This window comes from Labrus mixtus, chromosome 18, assembly GCF_963584025.1.
Source record: "Labrus mixtus chromosome 18, fLabMix1.1, whole genome shotgun sequence".
NCBI classification, from domain to species: Eukaryota; Metazoa; Chordata; class Actinopteri; order Labriformes; family Labridae; genus Labrus; species Labrus mixtus.
This window is the reverse complement of record NC_083629.1, coordinates 16997920-17020324: the sequence shown is the minus strand read 5'-3', so window position 1 is coordinate 17020324 and position 22405 is coordinate 16997920. Positions and strand designations below refer to the sequence as shown.

General features: G+C 37.1%; 3 protein-coding genes across 4 annotated transcripts in view; 2 read left to right on the top strand and 1 right to left on the bottom strand.

Moving 5' to 3' along the window:
- Window positions 1-316: 316 nt before the first annotated feature.
- yipf6 (Yip1 domain family, member 6) lies at window positions 317-3985 on the bottom strand. Its single transcript, XM_061062797.1, has 2 exons — window positions 3433-3985; window positions 317-2330 (listed from the first exon to the last, which is right to left on the bottom strand). Exons 1-2 carry the CDS (start codon window positions 3769-3771, stop codon window positions 1983-1985), a joined length of 687 nt encoding a protein of 228 aa, XP_060918780.1. The 5' UTR covers window positions 3772-3985; the 3' UTR covers window positions 317-1982.
- A 1809-nt stretch (window positions 3986-5794) lies between these two features.
- On the top strand, window positions 5795-11860 carry snapc1b (small nuclear RNA activating complex, polypeptide 1b). The gene is made up of 10 exons (XM_061063261.1): window positions 5795-6039; window positions 7677-7833; window positions 7940-8080; window positions 8789-8893; window positions 9327-9482; window positions 9651-9704; window positions 10512-10574; window positions 10694-10832; window positions 11009-11071; window positions 11220-11860. The coding sequence occupies exons 1-10, from the start codon at window positions 5909-5911 to the stop codon at window positions 11270-11272; spliced, it is 1062 nt and encodes a 353-aa protein (XP_060919244.1). The 5' UTR covers window positions 5795-5908; the 3' UTR covers window positions 11273-11860.
- A 504-nt stretch (window positions 11861-12364) lies between these two features.
- syt16 (synaptotagmin XVI) overlaps window positions 12365-22405 on the top strand; it is a 35637-nt gene continuing 25596 nt past the window's right edge. For both annotated transcript variants that reach the window (XM_061062842.1, XM_061062841.1), the window contains exon 1: window positions 12365-12494. In XM_061062842.1, the coding sequence (XP_060918825.1) occupies window positions 12482-12494 (13 nt within the window). In that variant the 5' untranslated portion in view covers window positions 12365-12481. The remainder of the gene's footprint in view (window positions 12495-22405) is intronic.

Sequence of the window (22405 nt, the reverse complement as noted above, 5' to 3'; positions counted from 1 at the left end):
TATTGCTTTTTTCAATACTTTGAGCTGCTTTTAAATACAGCCTGAGTGATGGATATCTACATTTATAATAATATTTGGTAATGTATCAGTTAATTGTACGTTGTTTCAATAATCTTAATCTTCACAGTAATAAGAAAGTATGGCCGTCGAAAGAAAGTGCATTAAGACAGTATAACACTATCTGAATTGTACAAGTAGAAGAAGAAGAAGCACAAAATGCAAGTATCTAAAAATTGCACTCCTGTATGTTTACTTTGTTTCATTCCAAAAAGTATTTTAAATACAGGACTACAGGAAAAAAAGTACACGTTGTGGCTACAGTTGCAGGGTAGTTTATTCACACTCCAACACAGCAGGTGGCAGTAATGCACCGTAACACTTGTTGCCACTCAAAATTAAAATATAAAAAAGAAGGGAAAGGCCAGTTTAAAATGTACCGTTTTTTGTGATTTTGAAATCATGTGATGTTTTGATCTACCTTGGGTCCAAATTGCACTAATGTCATTAAAGAGGTGGTGTTGGGTCCTGAGGTTTGATCATTTGAGAAACTCTGTTTTACATCATCATTCTCCTAATTTACTAAAGACAGGGATGTGGGACGCCACAAAAGAGATCCAAGAAACAGAAGTCAGTATAATTCATCTACAAATGAAACACATTCAAGCAATAAAACATTGTCTTCCTTTTTTACCCCTCTGTTTACTCCTAGCAGAGAATCAGTGTCATGAAAAGTTTCCTGTGTCCTGTTTGGCTCTGCAAGAAGAAACGATGGACGTTGAAGCCAGTCAGAAACCGTGTCGCTGTGAGGTAAAGACATCATTTTTCACGTGACTCGGACAGTGAGTGACAACGTTAAAAGATTTCACCTTTGCAAACATACAATTGAGTTTTATCAGAATTATATGTGCATCCGTATCAGACAATATCCAGGCCTAAAGAAACAATTGAGTGAAAATGCACTTATTTCCACTCTTGTTGAGAAGATTTAAACCACTTTGGGTCAAGAAATAGTCTGATGAAGAAGAATTTTGTTTTTCATTTACTGATGAAACCCAAAAGATTCAACATGTAATTGACTAAGTTTCAGAAATGCTTGCTCAGCGAAATTGGTTACTACTAAACAGAGGCATGCTTGTCTCTGCTTCCAGTCTTAGTGCTCAGCTAGGCCAACTGGCTGCTGCTTCATTCTTATTTTGTAGACAAAAGCACTTTTAATATTCTCCTCTAATGTTCATTACGAGAGTGAAAAGCATGTTTCTCAACATTTTGAACTGTTGATTTTGAATGAGAAATGACAGACTGCCTCCAATGTTAATTTGTAACGATTCATTAGGTGGGACTCTAGTTTCTGAGGGTAATTCCAAGTCTATCTGTTCTACAATGTCCTGTCAAACAAACTAAGAGAGGTCACACCAATATCCAGAAAACAGTAGGTCAGAACAGGATGGTTTCTTTTTCTAACTATAGAAGTGTCCAAGAACGTTGTGAAGAATCTAGTCTGAAATTTAAGCTTTGAGGAAAAACCTCATGAGCAGTGTGAGGTTTTAATCAAACCCAGGGAGACCAGGAGGAGAAACAATTATTATCATATCTCTGGTAGTTCAAATATTCATAGAGCATTTCTATGTACACACCTATAGACTTTATTTATACACAGCTGATAAACACATCTGGGAGACAAACTGGAAAAATATGAACATAATTCATCAGCTTTCTAACTCTCCATCTGCAGCAAACTGTCCCCAGGACTTCTCGGAATCTGAGACAGAGCCAACGCTTCACCCGAAGGAGTTATTTAGGAATATTTATGGAGTCTATTTAGTCTTAATACAATATCAGACACCGAGAAACACCCACAGTCATTTCAGTAGTCATTCATCTTGGTTCAAAGGCAGATACCGGTGTTTTTTTTTGTTAGTCCTTTCAACCTACAAAACCTCCTTCATGTTTGTCAGTTCACCTCCATTCTTTTTGTTTCTCGTCTACTGTGACGGCGAGAATGTCAGGATCATCCACCCGATCACAAAGTAGAAGAGGAACACTGGGTACACCACCAACGCCTTGCGGTTTGGCGGCTGGCTGTCAGCGAGGAATGCCGTGGAGGCAAAGGTGGACCACCCGAAGGATGCCGTCACCACCACGAGCCGCACGGCGAAGCTGACCGTCCCCGAGCCGCCGACCAGGACGATCCTGCACACCGCCATGGCTGCTGTCAGAGGCATGATGCAGTATCCCAATACACACAGACTCTGGAAGAAGGATATGGTGCCTCCCAGAAGCTTTGAGTTGAGGGTGATGATAATGGAACCGAACCAGATGATTACGAAGACCTGGAAAACAAAATATACATTTTTTGGTGAGGATTCATAGGAGAGATTATTTCAGATGAGCAAATATTAGCTACATAAATATTAGCAACCAAGGTAGACCGATCTTCAGACAGGATTCTGACACGGATACAAGCTTGTGACACAAGATCTAAGAAGATTAATCAACGTAATAAAGGTCAACAACAGTTAGAAAGTTAAGAAATTAAGCAGAAACGTTTTTAGTTTCTTAATTTGCTTATTTTAGTTTATTTTGTGAAAAAGCAAATTTAAAAAATAGTTGGCTCATTGAGCGCCTAAATATTTTGAGACCCATTCAAGTTATCATAGGTACACTTTCCCTGATGAGATTTGCAATTAAATAATGTATATTCAAATAAATACCATAAGTAATAATACCATCAGGCACAGTGAATGTTTAGATCACAGGGTCATTGTACTGAGATTCTACCTGATACTGTGGGACAGCTGATTGTGTCAGTAGTTACCTCTTCAATTTGTTTTCAGACTTGTCTGTACAACTCTGTTTTTTGCACATTTACATTCAATCTTTCATATTTAATTTACAACTCTGTATTTTGCACATTTACATTCAATCTTTCATATTTAATCTTCCTATTTAAGACTAGTAATGCTTAGTTAAATCCTGGTTGTATATATTCACATTCTTAGTTTTGATATTTTTTAGTACTTATTTACTTTGTATTTAATATTACATTGTGTTTAGATTGCTAACATTGGCTGGCTCCTCCAGCACATTTCTTTCAAAATGTATAGTTTGTTAATTAACTAATCATTATGTACTGTCTGTTTTTCCATTGATCTATTATGTTTTTTTGTTTTTTTTGTGTGCAATAAATAAATAAATAAAAATAAAAAAACACTGTGTTTTTTTACTCATATTGTGTGTTTGGATAACCTGCTGTTGTAACGCCACAATTTCCCAGTTTGGGATCAATAAAGTTATTATATTCTATTATTCTATTATTTTATTATTCTATTATTGTCGCTGAGTTGAAAGTTCAGAACATACTCGTACGTGATATAACACAACAGACAAATTATAAAAAAAAGTATTAAAGCAAGGAAAGATAGAAGTCATTACTTCAGCGAACTGAGGTCCCCCCTGGTCGTCGCTGTCAGCTGCGCCTCCCTGCAGCAGCAGAGCCAGCGTCACGCAGAGCAGCAGCGGGCCCCACAGGTCCCAGTCCCGCAGCAGAGCCGAGCTCCGCTTCGGGTACAGGACGTGGATGAACTTGTTCCCCACCGCCCTCAGGTCCCGCAGAATAGTCTCCTTCACCGGCTCGTCTAGTGTGGAGAACTCGTCGTCCCGCCTGGAGGAGCTCATGGGCACAGAGATGTCCCCCTCCACGGGGATGTCCTCCGAGATGGAGACATCCGACAGCCCGGCGAAGGGTCTGCTGGCCTCCTCTGCTGACGCCATTTTACTTCAGAGTTTAACAAGGATTGGATATTCAGTGAGTTTTAGACGACAACAGTTGAGTCCATTTGATGAACTGAAAAGTCAGAAAGCGACTGAAACGACAAATGTCCCAATAAACCCGAGAATTCAGCTCCAGCTGACCCAGCCTGTCCGGTTGGTTGTGAAAGACTTTACTCCACGTCACCTGCGGATTGTTTACTTCCGTAGGACGTCATGGATATCCGGTTGGTGCGTTCAGGTGCAGTTCTTGATAATCGGCTCATTTTTATCAGTCCTTTATTTTTATTTTTTTATTTAACCTTTATTTATCCAGGAAAGTCCCATTGAGATTAAAAACCTCTTTTTCAAGGGAGTCCTGGCCAAGAGGCAGCAAAAGTCACACAGTCACACTCACAACATACAGACAGCAATTAAATTTATAAAAAACAGTTAGCAATTAAAATTATAAAAAACAATTAGCAATTAAAATTATACAAAACAATTAGCAATTAAAATTATAAAAAACAATTAGCAATTAAATTTATAAAAAAATAGTTAGCAATTAAAATTATAAAAAACAGTTAGCAATTAAAATTATAAAAAAACAATTAGCAATTAAAATTATAAAAAACAGTTACAAGTAAAGGAGGTCGTCTCAAGTGCTCTCAGCCTGGATTTAAAAGCATTCAAAGAAATCAGTTCAGTTATTTTTCAGTCTTTTTGCAGCATGTTACATGTAGAATTGAGAGAGAGAGAGAGCATTTTTGTTTTATCTGCTGATGTTATAACACAGCCTCTCAAGTAATGACAGAAACAGTATGAACAGTGTTGGTAAAATCTGTTCTGTGATTATCGGCGTGAAACTAAGAGATATGCGTCCACTACGCTCTGCCAATGAAAGGCGTCTGATCCAACCTCCACCTTGTCGCCCCCTGGTGGTGGAATGAACTTCCAGTCCCTCTGCACCTTTAAGAAAAAGCTAAAGACCCAGCTCTTTCATGAATACCTACTAACTTAATGATGATGATCTCAACATCATTGATGATGATGATGGTTGTGATGATTGTTTTCGTTTGATAACGATGACTTATAAGATGGTTTCTATACTGATTAGAGCTCTCAAGAACTGCCGTCAATGTTGTGCTTTGCCTCTGGTCACTTCCTGTCAGCAGCTATGTGTCCAATCGGACTCAAAGCTGATCGTTTGCTCTTACTGACATTGTTCCCTTTTTTCTAGATCCTTGCTTGTGTTGTACTTACTCTCTGATGTACGTCGCTTTGGATAAAAGCGTCTGTGAATTGTAGAATATGAATTCCTTTTCGTAACCAGCAGATCCTCAGGAAGGCTGGAAGTATTTTAGTTTATTCTGGACATATGATTTTAAATGAATTTTCTGTGCTGCCAGGTACGTTGTTATGTTTTAAAACTAACAGCTATTCTAAACCATTCATTCCCCTTGCAATTTGATGCCCCTTATAGGTTTTATATTTATTTACTGACTTTTTGTCATTTAACTACCAAAGATCGTTTTTATACTTTTATTTAACTGATTATTTTATTGTTGAATTCGGTCTAGTATTTTTACTTTTTTTTTAACTCTATTTATGCATTTGCTGTATGCCAAAGCACAAACCTGTGTTTTAAAGGTGCTATATAAGTAAAGTTATTAATTGATTTACTAATCAATCTGTGTAACATCGGTATCTTTTTATTGGTCCTATTTAATATTTATTTAGCTTTTTTTTGTATAATTTCTTGTGTGTACATCACTATGTTTTATAGTTTTAAAGAGGATTAATACAGTTGTTTGAATTGAATTAAAAACGGAATTGTTGTGATCAAAACAAAAACATTACAGATTTTTCATCAGGGTTCAGTTTTTAGTTGTGCAAAAGTATATTTTACTAATAAAACTGATTTGAAAACTTTACCATAAGATACTGTATGTGTGACTAGCCAATATTACTCTCATGGGTTTTGGTTTACAAACAGTCGCGACGACAGTGAAGGCATCGGCACTGTTTGGGAACAGTCGGGGACTGATGACGCACTAATCCGGAGACAGTCGAGTTTTGTGTTTACGTTATGGATTAACACATGTTTTAAAACTGTGCTTGTATGTAATCGTCGGTAACTTATTTTAAAATCAGCAGCGAGATGGACACATTTCGAAAACTGGTGAAAACCGACTGTGATGAGATCCTGAGGCGCTTCAGGAGTACAGAGTCTGTCCGATTCGAGACATTCTCCAAGATATGGAGGGAAATGAAGTTCTCACAGATTTTCTAGTAGGTTAACCTTAAGAAACATCTTTGTGTTGACAACTTTATGATTCCTGCTAATTTTAGGTACAAAATCAAAGCTCATATTGATGATGTCCCATAAATCCTACTTCATAATTAACTTATTTTATATCTGCATTGCTTACAAACAACCCTGCTACCTATGTCATTATTATTATCAATTTAGATATCATTTTCTCTAGTTAATGTTCAGGCACTAAATGTTAAACTTTTCTCTACTAGGGCTGTGTCCAGCCTTCTTTGTCTGGGGTGGCACAGACTTATAAAGTGTGGCATCTGTGTGATTGATTGATTGATTGATTACATTTATAGGATAGGATAATACTTTATTGATCACCAGAGGGGAAATTCGGGCGTTACAGCAGAACAGACAAGAAAGCTCAAAAATACACATTAAACAGAATAGATAAGATAAATAAAAATAAAAACAGGGTATATACAAGTACAAAATGAATGATGAAGTTAACTGGGGGGAATTGAGAATTGAGACAGTATTTACAGAGAATGACAAGATAAAGTGATTAAAGTGACTTGGTTTGATAAATAGTAAGTAATGTAAACAGCAGAGAAGAGAGGCAGTGTTGTACCACAGTAATGCAGAGTGCAGTTATATAATATAATATAATATAGTGCAATATGAACAATATAGTGTAATATAATTAAATGTTATATAATATAGACTAGTATAATAATATAATAAAAATATATATATAGAATGTACAATGATATTTCAGACATATCAAATAAAATCAAACATAAAATACAAAACAAAATGAAAAGCACGAAAATACAATAAACAAAAAAACAATGTTCAAATTATTTCACAAAAAAAGAAAAAGAAAATTACATATATTCAGTTAATATGCCTGAAAAGGAGTAAGAAGAAGTATAAAACTTATTTAATCCTACCCCTTTTCCACAGCTCAATAATTCATATTTATTAAATTAACTTCCTTTGTTCCTTATAATCTCTCTCTGTATACAATCTATCTATATACAATTTGTTATACTATATTTATGATACTATATTTGATATTTACAATCCAATGATTTTCCAAACATATATAGAACTTGATATACTGTGATTTTTTATAATTTATATATTTATACAATCCATATATCTATATCTACATATCTATTTGTACAATTTGACGTACTATATTTATATATTTATACAATCCTTATATCTATACAGTTTGGTACAGTATGTTTACAATTATACATTTGATGCGATCTATATACATATATATATATATATGTGTGCACACAGACATGAATGAATTTCATTAATTACTCCTTCTGTCTCCACTTATATCTCATTTTAAGAAACACAACTAAATGGCAATATATAAATCATTTTTGATCAAAATTTAAAGGACTGAAATAGAAAATATTTGCCCAAAGTCACAATTTAAATACTTACAGAAATACTACACAGACTGCTGCACAAAAGAATAATGAGCACAAAATTACAAGAGTCCAAATTCTGTTAGATTATGTTGGTACTTTAAATAAATGTAAATAAATACTTTGCATACTTCATAAGATAAGCCAGTAAGACAGGAATGAGTCCACACTGTCCTACTTTTAATGGCGATGTTTCAATGTTTTTTGTTCTGCAGCGGCACGGTGAGGCATGAAAAGCGAGAGTTCAGTCGCTTGATTTTGGACACAGCCTACAGCTTCCTCCTGCCTCCGTTCAGCTTCCAGATCAGAGTCGGAGGACTTTACCTGCTGTACAGTTTGTACCGATGTCAGACCGCCTCTCCCCCAGAAGAGGTCAGGATTGCCACAAACCAGCTCCAGTCGTGGGTGAAACAAAGCTGTTGGTACAGATAATGTCAATTAAGTTCATGATGAGTTCTTCGTCTGTATCTGGTCACAGATTCGTCTGTCGCTGAAGGACTGGGAGGATGTGAAGAAGTTTGAGAAGGATGCCGTGGATGCGAAACATTTCGACGTCATTTACATTCTCCAACAGCTGATGTTCCTCAAAGCTTTCATTTTCACTGCCATGCCCACACTGGTGAGCTTGAATTTGACCGTAAAGGCCATTTGATGGAGGAACATTATGTTTTTATTACAGAGATTCAGTAGCTAAGGCCCTTCACACAGAAATCATATTTAACTTCCTCATTTTATTGCCGAAAAATTAACATGTTTCTTGAGTATTTTTTTAAAATGAAGACCAATCTCCCCATGATCCCTCACCACTCAGCATCATCACTCTATGTATTTTTCTTATTCTAGAGTCCCCTAGTGGCAGAAATAGCACATAGCAGGATTTTAAACGTGAAAACTGTATAGCAGAGTAGGTGCTACAGTAGATGCCCTTTTTATCCACATGAGAAAGCTACACCACCACAATAATGATACAATACACACAAATCATACATAAGGTGCACACGTTGAATTAATAAAGCTTGAAGATGTATAACAACAATCTATAAAAACATAAATAACAAAGAAGAAGAACAAAGTGTACTCTGTAGAAAGCAGGTTTATTTTTTACTTCACTTTATAATGTACTTCTGTACTTGAAACAAAACACAGTCAGTCTAATCTTTTAGATGAAAAAAACACTGGCTGACTGAGATGACCAAACTTATTCTGAGAAATTAATCTATTTTCAATATGTAACACATTATGCTTGTAAATTCATATCCCCCCCTCCTCTCTGTTTTCTTTTGCTTCTCTGGTGTCTCCTTTCTCCTCCTCCTTTTTCTCTGACCAGCTTACCTTCCATAAGAAGAGGAAGATGGAGAAGGATCCATTGTATGAGGAGTTCATGGAGCGAGCGTCTCGTCCACAGGAGCTCATCAACACTGAGAGGGTGGAGGTGAGCGGCGATTCTGCTTGAGTCAAGCACTATAAATATATCTGTCTTCAAAGTGCGTTTTGAAACGGGGGAAATTTAGTTTTGAGTACGCTGCTCCTGCGGCTTGTAATCTGCTGCAGGAGGATTTGTGTCTGGGGGAGATGCTCTCTGATGCATCAGGTTGTTGATGACTTTTCAGCTCTGTGACTCAGGATATGTTGATCTGTCTGTGACTCAGGATATGTTGATCTGTCTGTGACTCAGGATATGTTGATCTGTGTGTTTAATTTCTCCGTGTTTTATGTCTGTTACTCGTTTAATTGTGTGCTGGTTCCTGTCTTGGCAAGGACACTCTTGTAAAAGACATTCTTTATCTCAGTGAGGTTCTCCTGGTTAGATAAATATTAGATAAGTACGTTTTAAAAAGTTAAATTGTGCCATGTGTCTTTGGTAGGAATTGTCCAACGTGCACAGTCTGTATGAGAAGCTGAAGACTTCTGCCTCTTTGACGTCAGGAGATGCAGCCTCGTCCCTTAACCTGATCCATAAAGATCTGGTCTCTAAACTACAAACCACTGTGGTGGACTTCTACAAATGGCAGCAAAAAAAGGTGAGACTTCTCAACAATTGTTACAGTAATGAAATTCAGGCTTTAGTTACTTTGTAAACTACAATAAATATTCGGGTTATTTTAACGCAAAATAGATGTATTTTCTCTTTTATTCATTCTAGTCCTTTTCTTCAGTATTTCTATAATGACATGATGATTGTCTTTCAGGAAAAGACCTGCGAAGAGGATGACAGCGGCGAGGGAACATCATCACAACAGGAGGTGAGTTTCACAGCGGTGGAAGATTACATTTATAGGTACTTTATTGAGTACTGAGTTTTCATGGCATCACATTCATCCATATTTCACCTCACTACACTGACAGCTTTACTTTCTCTAAAGATACTTTTTTTTTTTTTGCATTAAAAAAAATCATAGAAATGGGGCGAAGATAGCCTAGCAATTAAGGTCGCGCCCCATGTACGGAGGTTACAGTCCTCAAAGCGGGCGGCCTCGGGTTCAAGTCCCACCTGTGGCTCCTTTGCCGCATGTCATTCCCCAATCCCTCTCTCTACGATTTCCTACTTTACTCATATCAAATTAAGGGAATTAAAAGCCACAAAAGAAATCTCTGAAATAAATAACAAATAACATATAAAATGATGTGATTTGTTATTGATTAAATTACATATCCACTTATATGTAAATCAGATCAGTTGATTCATCACTTTTTTTTGATAACCATAAGAGTGATCCTCCATGCAAAGACATTTCATGGCTCCATCTTCACAAATATGAGGATGAGCTGCTTTTTTCCTTAAAGTTTTTAAAACATTTTCTTGCGTCATTTTTAGGTTTGTTTAAAACAAGCATTTTGTCGGTCTCACTTTGTGCTCTTGGTAATTGTGACAGACTTCCTCACCATTTTCTCAATGTTTGAAGTATAAACACCAGTAGTCCTTAATGAACAGAACATAATATGAAGGTTTTGCCTGAGGATGAATTGGATAAAGTCCTTCAGCTGTGCATTTTAAACGTTGACTTTGCCCTACATGTGAAGTTTACTGACCTCCTGTTTTGTGTCCTCAGTGCTCAAAAAGAGCCATGCACCTCGCCTTAATCAAATCAAAGGCGTACGGGGAAGCAGCAGAGGTTTGTATTATGTTTATTTTAAAATGTAAAATTCACCTTTAAAAAAATGTTATTTGGTCAGTGTTGATCTTTTCAAATCATCAATTAAATCATGTTAAATGTGCACGTCCGTGTTCCAGACCTCCAAGTCACGGCGCCATCGTCAAGTGGAGGTGAATTTCACGAGCAACGAGGCTGGACCCTCCGAGCCGTCAGGACACTCCAGAACAAATAAACCGTCTCTGAAAAGCAGAACGAAGAAGAACGTACACATCTCCGGTAGAATCCTCATAAATCTCTCTTTTAATACTTAGAACTAACAAATGCAATTCATTAGCACTTCTGGATGATAGCGAAGTCCACATCTACTGTAGACGACTTGTGTTACAAATGTATTTCGCTCCAATGCTTTTGTGGAATGATGATCAAGAAATGAAACTGAACTTTCCTCTCAGGTGATCTGGGGAAAGAAGCCACATCGATCAATCGTCTCACCACAGTGGAATTTACTCCTGAAGGTACACAACCGTCAGCTTATCATCATCTTATCATCTGAAAACCTCTTACACTTCTTCTCCTTGGTGGGTTAAGTTGTGCACCGGTTGTTTCCACTGTGGTTTAAAGGCATTGATTGAATTTCTGTTGTGTTCTTTCTCCTCCACTCAGAAATAACAAAGAAGAAAGAAAAATTAGGACAGAAAAAAAAAAGAAAGAAGTAAAGCGAATTCAAGTGAAGAAGAAAACTCAGGAGTCAGCCGAACTGAATCTGCTGTTTAAGAGTTTGAAGTTTGTTTTAAAGTGTTGATGTCTTTTTTGCTATTGTAATTACAGTTCTTTTATCTAGAACCTCACTGCATTGTACAACATGTGAATATTTTAAATTCTATTTTTTTTTAACAAGTGGAGCTTTTTTTAAACATGCACAATTTAAATGTTAATAATGTTGTCACTCTGATTTTGCTCTTAAATGTTAAATAAGTAATAATAAGGTTTTCTTCTCCCTATTCTCATTCATTGAACATGAACACAGCCCCTCACCCACAAAGGCAGACAAATGCTACTGTTTGTCTTTCACAGCTAAAGTATTGGTGGAGTCTTTGTTCTCCGACTTGCACACCTTTTGATAGTGTAGAATATAAAAGTTGTAAATGACTACAAACATTTTCTTTGCAAAAGTTCTGTTTTATAAAGTTTTGCTGTTTTAAATAAAACAGTTTTTTATAAAGATGCACATTTCACATGTCAATTTCTTGTGAAATATGTGATTCAGACTGAATACTTTGCATATTAAAACTGACTGGATTTGTCCGGAGAGTTGATTTTGTCAAATATAGTACCGTCTATGTGGGATAAATTGGAAAGATGTTTATAATTTATTTAGGAATCAAGGGAAACAGCTGGAATTGAAAGGTAAGCAAGTAGTTAATTTTTATCTAATACAATTGTCTAGCATATTTTGATACTTTGATCCGACTAATGAATAATGATAACCTCATCAGTTGTTGGTTTAATGGAATTTGACAAGATTTAATCGTTAGTTATTGTTTTTGTTGTTTTAGCCCGAACTGATGGACTTAAGACAGGTTCAAAGACATACTGTAGGGCTGCGTGCTTAAATCTAAATGTTATTACTATTGGCTATTTATTAAATAATGAAAAATAATTGAGAGAATAAGTAGTTGTAATAATAAATTCAACCGGAAATCACATTTTGAAGACCTAAATGGCTCATATGAGATAAACGAGATGAGTGTAAACCAACTGAATGTGCGTTCTTCCTACAGTACCTGAAGGCGCCATCGTTTCACCGCTCTGTGTGGATGCAGATTTGCGGCTCCGGAGGATGAGGAGCGGCGGGGACGCTGCTACCTCTGCTCCGCCGATTAAAGACTCGTTCCCGCTGTCAGTGTGAGGAAACATCCGCAGCCATGGCATCAGACAGTAAGTGCGACCGCCCACTCACCTTGTGACCGCATCTTATGTGGATTTATATTGTGTCAGAGCTGGTGATGGATGCACTGGTTGTCTTTTTTTTTGGGGGGGGGGGGGGGTTTGGTTGACTGAAAGCGACAGGATGCGTAGGCCAATGTATTCCCTTTTACCCATTTCTGTTTCTTTTCTACATTTTAAGCCATACAATTTATATTTAAGGGACTAGATAAGCTAACAAATAAATAATTATGATGTTCCACAAGTAGGCCTATTCCTGCGCAAAGTGTGCTGTATTTAGGATGGCTACTCACTGGAGAGTTGATAGTTGCCTCATCATGGCCACTTCATGGAAGGCTATTTTTATATCTCCTGCACTGAATCATATGATATTCGTTTACAGGATCGATTTTTATTGAAATCATCACAGTGGTGAATGATAACACTAAGTCTTTTCTTTTTAGTGAGCTGTTTCATGATATAATAATATCTACTGATGGCATGATGATTTAAAAGAGATTCGTTTTGTAACACTGATTTACTTCTCTGCAGTAAGTTATTGGGAATTATTTTGAACCCGTCATGTTTGATGGATTTCAGAGGTATAGGCCTATACTGATACACTGATATGGGATATTAGAGACGGGTGTCTTTAGAGTGAAAAAGTCACCATGTTGAGATGACTATGCTCAGGTACGCAGAAGACTGCTTTATTTATTTAAATATTTAACATAATTTTATAAACAAAGACAAATGACACCATTTTATTAATGGCAAGCATTTTCCCTTTCTTTAAAGTCACTGTTCAAACGTTTTTTCAAATTGGGGTTTAATATTTTAACATGCCGGTGCTGAGATATCTGTGATAGGCCCTTATTAAAGAATAATATTGTCCAAATGACATATCACTCGAGATCTACTAAAAAGACAAATGAAATGTAATGCAAAGAGTGTCAAGGTTTTAAAAAGTTTAATCAGAGTTTGCAAATTAAAATTCTGTACACATAATAAGAAGCTATAATGTCGTCTGCATACAATGACATTTTATTTTCACAAATCCCAAGACCATTAAATTAATAATACACTGATTGACATCTCTGTTTTAGCTCTTTTTGATTCAGAAAAATAATATATTTTATTCTTACATAATATTATATATATTTAGGTTATTTAATTATGTTTATTATCCAACTACTAGTAAAAGCCCACATTAGATAAGGATTGAGAAAATCTTTGAATAACCTGGGCTGAAAAAAAAGACATGTAACAAAATATGGTGCGGACTCAGAAAAGTTTCAAACAATGTTGATTTTTGATCCACTCTTTCCTTTTTATCATCGCACCTTATTTGCACAAGTTATTTAACATTCTCTCTCTCAGCCCAAAAATTCACTTAATTATTTTTTTTAACACAAAACACACAAAAAAGTCAGTACAGTGCACTTTCCCTGCTTTCTCTCAGATTAAGGATGAAATATTGAAGGGTTCATAGTGAAACTGTCTTAATGTTACTATGGAGATTATGTTCAAACAAACTCTTCTAACCAATCCAAAAACACATATGAGGTCGGTGATGTCACAGCCCAAAACAGTAGACCAGTTATCCCCTCCCCTTTGTTTATCTACCACAAGATGAACACTTTGTCCCTTCTGACTCAACACCTTCTGCTGGATGTTGATCACTTGTATTGATACTTGAACTTTTTTATTCGGTCTCCTGTGGGGATACAGGATGTAATCTTATTTTCTAAAATTATTTAACAACAAGAGGTTTGCCGTGTCGTACTCGTTCCTGTTGGATCTTTTACCCTCTTCCTTTGAAACGCAGAGTCTCTCCTGAATGGATGCCCTCTAAAGGGGTCATCAGTAAGTTTCTTTTACTCCTTCTTCTAATCCAAAAAGTTTTCTTACATATTTTTAATTTGCAGTTATTATTGTAAAATTCTTAAATGATCAACATTTACGTAAGTGATTTCTATTTTAGAGTGTAACTTTTTAATTGTGGGTCTTCAGATGAATCATTCATGAAACAATCTGTTGTCATAATGGGAAAAAACACAGGCATCATTATTAAAGCCATTATGATGACGAGCCTGCATGCATTGAACCAGGACCACAAAGTAAAGCGGAAGTCAACTGTCCCAGCATGGCTCTAAAAACCATGGCATGTGGGAAAGCTACTAGTATCCAAAGTAATTTATTGATCTAAAGGATAAAATTGTAATGTGAAGAATATATGAAAAGACATACGATGTCTATGTGAGTGGTGTGCATGGGTGTGAAAGTTGTTAAATACTTAAAACAAAGAAAGGAGGAACTAACGTCGTCAAATAGCCAGAGGACCGCCTGCAGGGGAAGAGAGAGAGAGAGGCTGGAAAAAGCCAAGCAGAAACAACATCTCACCTGTACAACAATCTGAATATCTGGAGTCTGGACGATCTTGAGGTAGAGAACACATTTGGGCACATTACCGCCATTCTTCTTTGCTGCAGTAAACCATGCTTCATGCTGGCTTCGTGTTCAACCTGCTCGCCTAGTTGCGTTGTCCTCATAGCTGCTGAATTTGGCTTTTACCACATTTTTTTTACATAACCTCTGAATATGCTCCTCTCAGGGTGTTAAGAGTGTTGTCATGAAGACAGATATGTAGAACAGCATCAAAGAAGTCCTCGTTGAGTGTGTGTGTGTGTCTGTGTGTGTGTGTGTGTTTGTGTGATTCTCTCTCTGTTTATTATGGCCTAGATACAGACTGCTTCTATGTCTTATTCATGGCGCTCTCTCTCCTCCTCTCTCTGGGATGGCGGGCTGAGAGAGGAGAGCTTTCTCAATCGGGACTCGTGAGAAATATCGAACGCTTCTTCGTCTGTATCAGGAGATCGAACCATCATGATATCAATGTCCCAGTGTACGAGCGCTGGGGCCTTCTTGACGAAACTATGCGCCTCTCACTTTCATTTTGCTCTCACTGCTGGTGATAGTCGAGGCTTCTCGGGGGGGGGTTGATTTTCCAAAATTGGGTGTGGTAAGTTTACAGTGTGTGAAGTTACTCAGCCGCAGTCAGACTTGTCCACAGGAGCCGTTAACACTCCAGGAGGTGCTGAAAAACACTAAACCCTGACATAGCATAACATCTCTGTGTTAGCAAACAGCTGCCAGAGCAGAGCAAAAAAACATCAATTTAGAATAAAGAGTTTATCTATCTGATGAAATGTCGTGTCCATCATGGCGGCTCTGTCATGGCTTGGACCATTACAACTATAAAATTAAGGATTTCTCTGGTTTTGATAACTGTTGGAAATAGTTGACGTAATGTAAGAGCTCAGTAAAAAAAAGAACATACATAGGTTTAGTACATTTTTAATTAGTTTAGATTATTTTATGTAAATATTCTAATAGAGTTCTACATATATTATTATACCTTTAAGCAGCTAGATATGTCCGTCAGGAGTTGACAAAGACCAAAAACGAGCTAAAAGAAATTGAAACCATGTTCAACAGGTGGCCAGAATTTATTTTTAATATTGCTCTGTATCTGCTGGATGTGTAAATAAGCAAACGGTGGCTAACAAATTAGCCTCGCCAACTTAAATGTGATGAAATGTCAGTGTTGTTTTTCCACCTTGTTTATGCTTCCCCCAAGTGGCAAAAATTAAAAACCACATTCAACCGTACATTAGATAGAAATTTGAAAGCAAAAGAGAAGCGCCAAACATCTGTTCTCAACAGGAACTTGTCTTTTTAATCCCTTTCCTCAGTATTTGCACACATGCTGGTGGTTTGGAAGCAGTGGCACCTGTGTGTAGACTCAGATTGTCACATAAAAGGTGTTGATCTTGAATAAAAATGACACTTCAGCACATTGCTAGTGTTTTCTATGGCGGCCCCGAAAGTCAACTAAAAAAATATTTCATGAATTGCAAAAACATTTCACAAAAAGTTTGCATTTGCTTTTTACATTTTTTATTGTTTTATTGCGTTCAACAAAATGTTTATTTAAATGTTTGTGTTTCATCAAAAGTTCTTAATATTTTATACAAATATTTTTTTGCATTATTGTTTTGAGTTTTTAGTGAAATATTTTTTGCAGCTGACCTTCAGGGCCACCGTAGTCTCGGCCTTTACCTGAATGCTATAATCTTTGCTTACTATCTTTATTACATATATTGATATTATTATTATATATAGGGATATATTCCAGGATATATTCCTGGAATTAAGACATGTATTGGACTGTTTCCTCACCTTGGTTAAAGCTCTTTCTTGTTAAGTTTCCAAGCCTTCATCCAAAAGTGGACTTGATTTTGGGCATATGATTGTAATAAATCGGTCACCTTTGAACTGGTCCGTCGATAGTTTCTGAGAACTTGAGTAAGTTTACTTTTTGTTAAGGTAAAAAATGAACTATCAAGCTTAAATTTAAGATACACAGATAACACAATTCTTTTAGATTCTGGTTTTGAAAACGAAGACATCATTATAGCAGTTGTGTTTCTCATTGTCCCAAACTGGACATTTTGAAGGGTCAGTTTCTCCCCTTCCTCTGCGTTGTTGTGTCTTGGTGGTGATCAGGAAGAGACATCCGCCTCGCCCAGTGGGAGGCAGGAAAGCTGTGCTGATTGACGCTTCATACAGGACACAGAGCAGCTCGGACCGAAGGACGAGGAGGAAAGAAATAGGTTGGAGAGAGTTTAGGAGTGTGGTCAAGCTTGTTCGCTGCACAAGTGGGAATTTGTGTTTTGGGTATAGAGAAGAAAGGAGGTGAGAACATGGCCAGCAGAGGAGGAACTAATGAGACTCAGACAGCAGACACAGACAGTATCAACACTGACAGTGATGATCGTAAGCGTTGCTTTTTTGTGTCTTTCCTGAAATTCATACTGCACATGACTTGAGTTCCCATCTCTTGCTTTTATTTAATTTTTACTCTCACTTAATGTTATTTATGGAGAATCAATTTTCTCAAATATTTAAGATTTGTCTCAATTGGAAGTGTTACAAATGATGACGTCCGATTAATAATAAAGCCTTGAACATCACTTGTGGTCCAGAAAGCAATTCATAGTTTGATCGTTTTAAAGTTTTTCCGCCTCGATATACTGACTCTAACTTTAAAATAGGAGTGGCTTTGGCTCAATAGTAGAGAGGGTAACCTTTTAATTAGGAGGTTGGCGGGTAGATCCCTTCAGGGAACATGGCTTCTGTGGCAAGACACTGAACCCAAATCGCTTGCAAAGCATAACTATCAGCATGTGTGTGTGAATGTGGTTGTATAGATCTTAATGGGCCGACACTTGGCACTTTGTGTAGCAGCTTCTGCGCTCAGTGTCCTAATGTGTCAGTCTGACATGTAGTGTAAAAGTGCTTTGAGTGGCTTTGACCAAATACTATATTTAATGGTTTTAAGAGGTGTAATGAAACCCAACGATGAGAGATGCCATATTGGAAAAGCTGACTCCAACTAAGTTCCAGCTGAACCTAGAAGCAAACGAAGAAGTGAAGTTAAGGTGGACTAAATACATATCTTGTATGTTATATCATACGCACCTGCTCTTATCTTGTCTACTAGCTTGCATATTCCATAAAAACAACTCATCAAAATAGCCATCAGTTGGTCAGTCTCAGATAGATACAGATAGACGGCAATGCCCCTTTTCATGACAAAATATGCATAATTCTTAGCCTTAACCTAATTAGAATGGATGAGTTATACAAAAAATCCCCCACAACCCCCCCCCCCCCGCTCAGTTTCTACATATATTTAAGGAAAAATTTGCCAGTTGCACTTGGCTTTGATGTTAGCTCTGATTAATTTCACAAATATTAATCAGGCTTTAGAGGAAGAATAATCTCCATGCAGACTCTGCATAATAATACAGAATCAGTAGTTGCTGGACTGGATTTTTATATCAGAAACGTCCTGGTTTATATTTTTAGTCTGTGTCATTTAATCGCACACTGGTCTTATGCTGGAAAACGGCATGTGAAGATTGACTATAATGCAATCCTGGAACCCCTCTGTAGTCATCTTATGACTAATACACTTAAATTAATGTCTTTAACAGACATCTGCATTCAAGTGAAGCTATAAAAAAAATTCTCTTAGACATTGTTTCTCAACTCCAACTCCATTATTGCTTCTCAGCTTGCTCAGAAAATGCATGGGAAAGGAAGTCCTCGCCAGAAGTCCTTAAAGGCTAACCTTGTAAAACCCAAAAGCCCTGAAAAGTTGACTGTGACTACCAGAGGCTATATCCTTATCAGGCGTTCGTCAATGGGCTCACGGACAGGAGGAAAAGTATGTGCCAACTTACTTTGAGTATGTAGGGAATCTAAGGCGGCATTGTCTTTTGTCTTCACCAGTATAAGCCACTGTAGAGGAGACTTTGGGTGTTTGCTTTACAGTTAAAGCACCCATGAAGGAACTGCATTTTTATTCTAGTTCAAATGGAAGTATACAGTTATTCAACCGATGAAGCATATATTCTACTTCTGTGTTGCGTGCCCACTAATCTTATGTTATTGTGAGCTTTAAGTAATTCCGGTTTTGTATTTGAGATCGAGAAGTCTCTGCAAGAATGAATTGTAAAATGTATTGTTGTATGTTTTAAAAAAAATACATAAAAATGTGCCAGGATGAACAAAATATGTGTTTAAATTTGACAACTTGTAATGTCTACAATAAAGTATATAAAAAGAAGTCTTTGCTAGAGATACCCTTAAAAAGCAGAAGAAACAGAGCGAGTCTGAGTTTACAATGTTTTCTCATTGAGTGTTAAATCCTCAAAATATAGTAAATAAGGATAAAGCTCCAAGCTTGATAAGGATTTACTTGCACATCACTCCCCCTGTTATTCTTCAACTCAAGTTGGAAATAAACTCATTGTCATTTTTTTCTCCATCAGTGATGATGAAGCAGCAGTGACACCCGCTCACATGTTGAATAGTTGATTTGCAGCCTTGTACCAGCAGATGGCAGCTCTGCTTCAGTATTTAGTAAAACTCTGTTTCTCCTGCCAGAGTACAACTCCTCACCTGCCTCAATTCCTCTGTAGAATATTTCTATCTTAATGTATAGACTTTGGTTTTGACATCACAATTGTAAATCCTGGATAGAGCTAAATTTATGTCAGCTTCCACACCAGTCTCATATAAATATACATATATGCACACAAATACATTTACACACAAACATGTAAAAAAACAACAAATAGAGTTTCAATAAACTCACAAATATCTAAGCTAATCAGTCAAATAGACAAAAGTCTTTTGAAAATGTTACAACAACAAAAAGAATGAACTAAAGGAAAAAGAAAAATAGACATGCAAAAATTAGACTTTCATTACAAGATGATTATTATTTAAAACAAAATTAATCTGAATTGTTTTGCATTATGTGACTTTGAAATTAGAAAAAAACACTGTGTTTCCAGTCATATATTTTGTCATTGATTATTTCTTAAAAGTAGTGTAACAATATTGTCTTGTCTCCTTCTTGTGAACCCAATATTGTGTATTGTCTTGTGAGCTGAGTGTATCGCCACACCCTGAGCATTTAGTGTCAACATTTAGAAGCATTGTAGATATGTTGCATCAAAACATCATCTCACTTTGTTGATTTTTAAGAACAAAAATAAGTGCGTTTCTTATGTTTTATTTGGTGTTCAGGGTTGCATAAATGCATCATAGGCAGCTATCTGTCTATAGTATGTGGTTTGTCACAGTTGTAAGTCCTTGAATTATGTATTGAGTGTCTTTCAAAGTGAAACCTCCTCTGATTTCTGCAGTTTTTATTCTTTTTAGCTCTTATTCTTCACCGCTTGTCTCAACCCTGAGATGCTTTTTCACTCCTGACCAATCAGGACACTAAGATAGACAGCGCCATGGTAACATGAGACCTTTTTACATGTGGGTGGGAAAAGGCGCACTCATTATACCTTAATAGAGCCGCTGGGCTGTTTCCAGGGAAACTATGATTTTCAGGTGTGTGTGTGTATTTGTGTGTGTTTGTACGTTAGCTTTGCGGTCAGTGGGTTTGAGTCAGACTAAAACATGGTGTGCTGATGTTTCTGGGATGATTCGACAACAACAACAGCTTGGCTCGTGTTGTGTTTAGTGCAGCGAGGTCATTGAGTGTCACGTGTCAGCTCTGGAGTTCAGAATGTTTTTTTGTTTTTTTTAATTGAGATCAGTGGGGAGGCGGGACTGACATGTCTATGAATTAAGAGCAGCACAATGCAATGGATGGAGTCCATTCATAACCATTGTCACAGAATCACAGAAAGAACATTCAATAGAGTTGAAAAGTGAGAGAAGAGATATTGAATCCGCTTCTGCATGTAACATTTCTAGTTTTTAAATGGTAAATATGAGGTGAAGGGTGAAGGTGAAAATGTGTTAATAAGTGCCACCAATAATAGGGGAAGATTATACCTATATAGAGGCTAAGATTGTAGAGTCATCGTCTCTCAACCGAGGGTTCGATCCACAGCTCCAGCAGCAACATGTCTGATGTGTCCTTGGGCAAGACACTTAATCCTGCTGCTTTGTCGTAGGCGTATGAATTTGCGTGAATGCGATTAGTTACCTCTGATGGTCTCACGTAACAACCTCGGCCATCAGTGTGTTAATGGGTGTGAATGGGTCGGTGTGACATGTGGTGTAAAAGGTTAGAAAAGTGCCATATAAACTCAAGTCCATTTACCATTTACCTCTCAAAACTTTTGCATCAATTGTATTTGCAGCGTCAGTGGCTAGTCCCAAAAGTCTTCTGATTGGACAAGATGCACGAGTGTTATTATAGACGCTACGATCTAACAGCTTCTTTAGCAGAGAAAAAAAAAACGACAAAATTAGATGGACGTGTTCTTCGTTGCGTGAAGATTTATTAGTGCTAAAGAAGAATAATCTTCCTCGATCCAACAGGCTTTTGATTTCATTCCACTAAGACTGAGCATTCAGCTGTGTGTTATAGTAATAATCTGCAGGCAAAGGGCCAAGGAAAAACACACACACACACACACACACACACACACAGGCTTACAGTCCTGAAACTAATTACCCACATTAATGAGTGACCTAACAACGAACTGAGAGAGACAGTGGGGGCTCCTTTTCTTCATCGCAAAAAAAGAAGAAGGAAGAAAAGAACTACAAAGCCCCATACTCTTCTTTTTTCAGGATGTCTTGTATCTTCGGTTAATGAGCGATAATAACGCGTCCTCCACCAGCGCTGTGTCTTCTTCTTCCATGTTTTTTTCTCATTCTAATCTAACGCTCACATCAAAGTGCTCTCTTTTCTCCTCTGGAGCCTCTCACTTCAAAGCTGGGGTGGAAAAGTCAGCAGCTGCATAGTAATCAGGGGATAAGGATTTAGTATTCACACGCACACAAACGCACGCATACGTGAAACCTTTTCAACAGCCGAGTTCGTCACAGATTAGCCATTGTGAAATGTTTACAGTTCGATCCCTCCAGCTCATTAGCCTGATCTGATTCCCCCGGATGACTCCTGGGGATATATCACCTCCCCAATCGTTGTTTGTACATGAATTATGAAAGGTTTGCCTTTAATAGTTCTGCACGTTACACAAACCGTTTCATCAATAACCTCCATTTGCCCTTTTTTTTTTTTTTTAAACCTCCAACTGATTCCCTGCTGGCTCAAAATTGCAATTCACCCTTTACAGAGATAATAACAATTGTTCTTATCTAACGTATCCTGACATGAATAATGTGTGTCCATGAGTTAGTGAAAAAAGTGATAAAACTGAGGCTAAATCGGGAAGCTTTGAAATGAAAGCAGTTGCTCGGATTTGCGACTTTAGCATGACTTAAACCTGGAGCATAACAGGAAGACGCGACAACATTTAGGCTTCCCACCCTGAGCACGACATCACAGCAACATGGCCGCCGTGGGAATATAG

Coding starts and splice junctions, on each gene's coding strand:
- yipf6 (XM_061062797.1), bottom strand. CDS start 3,771: ATGGCGTCAGCAGAGGAGGCCAGCAGACCCTTCGCCGGGCTGTCGGAT. Junction 2,331..3,432: donor GGGGACCTCAGTTCGCTGAA/GTAATGACTTCT, acceptor TTTGTTTTCCAG/GTCTTCGTAATCATCTGGTT.
- snapc1b (XM_061063261.1), top strand. CDS start 5,909: ATGGACACATTTCGAAAACTGGTGAAAACCGACTGTGATGAGATCCTG. Junction 6,040..7,676: donor AAGTTCTCACAGATTTTCTA/GTAGGTTAACCT, acceptor TTTGTTCTGCAG/CGGCACGGTGAGGCATGAAA. Junction 8,894..9,326: donor TCAACACTGAGAGGGTGGAG/GTGAGCGGCGAT, acceptor TGTCTTTGGTAG/GAATTGTCCAACGTGCACAG.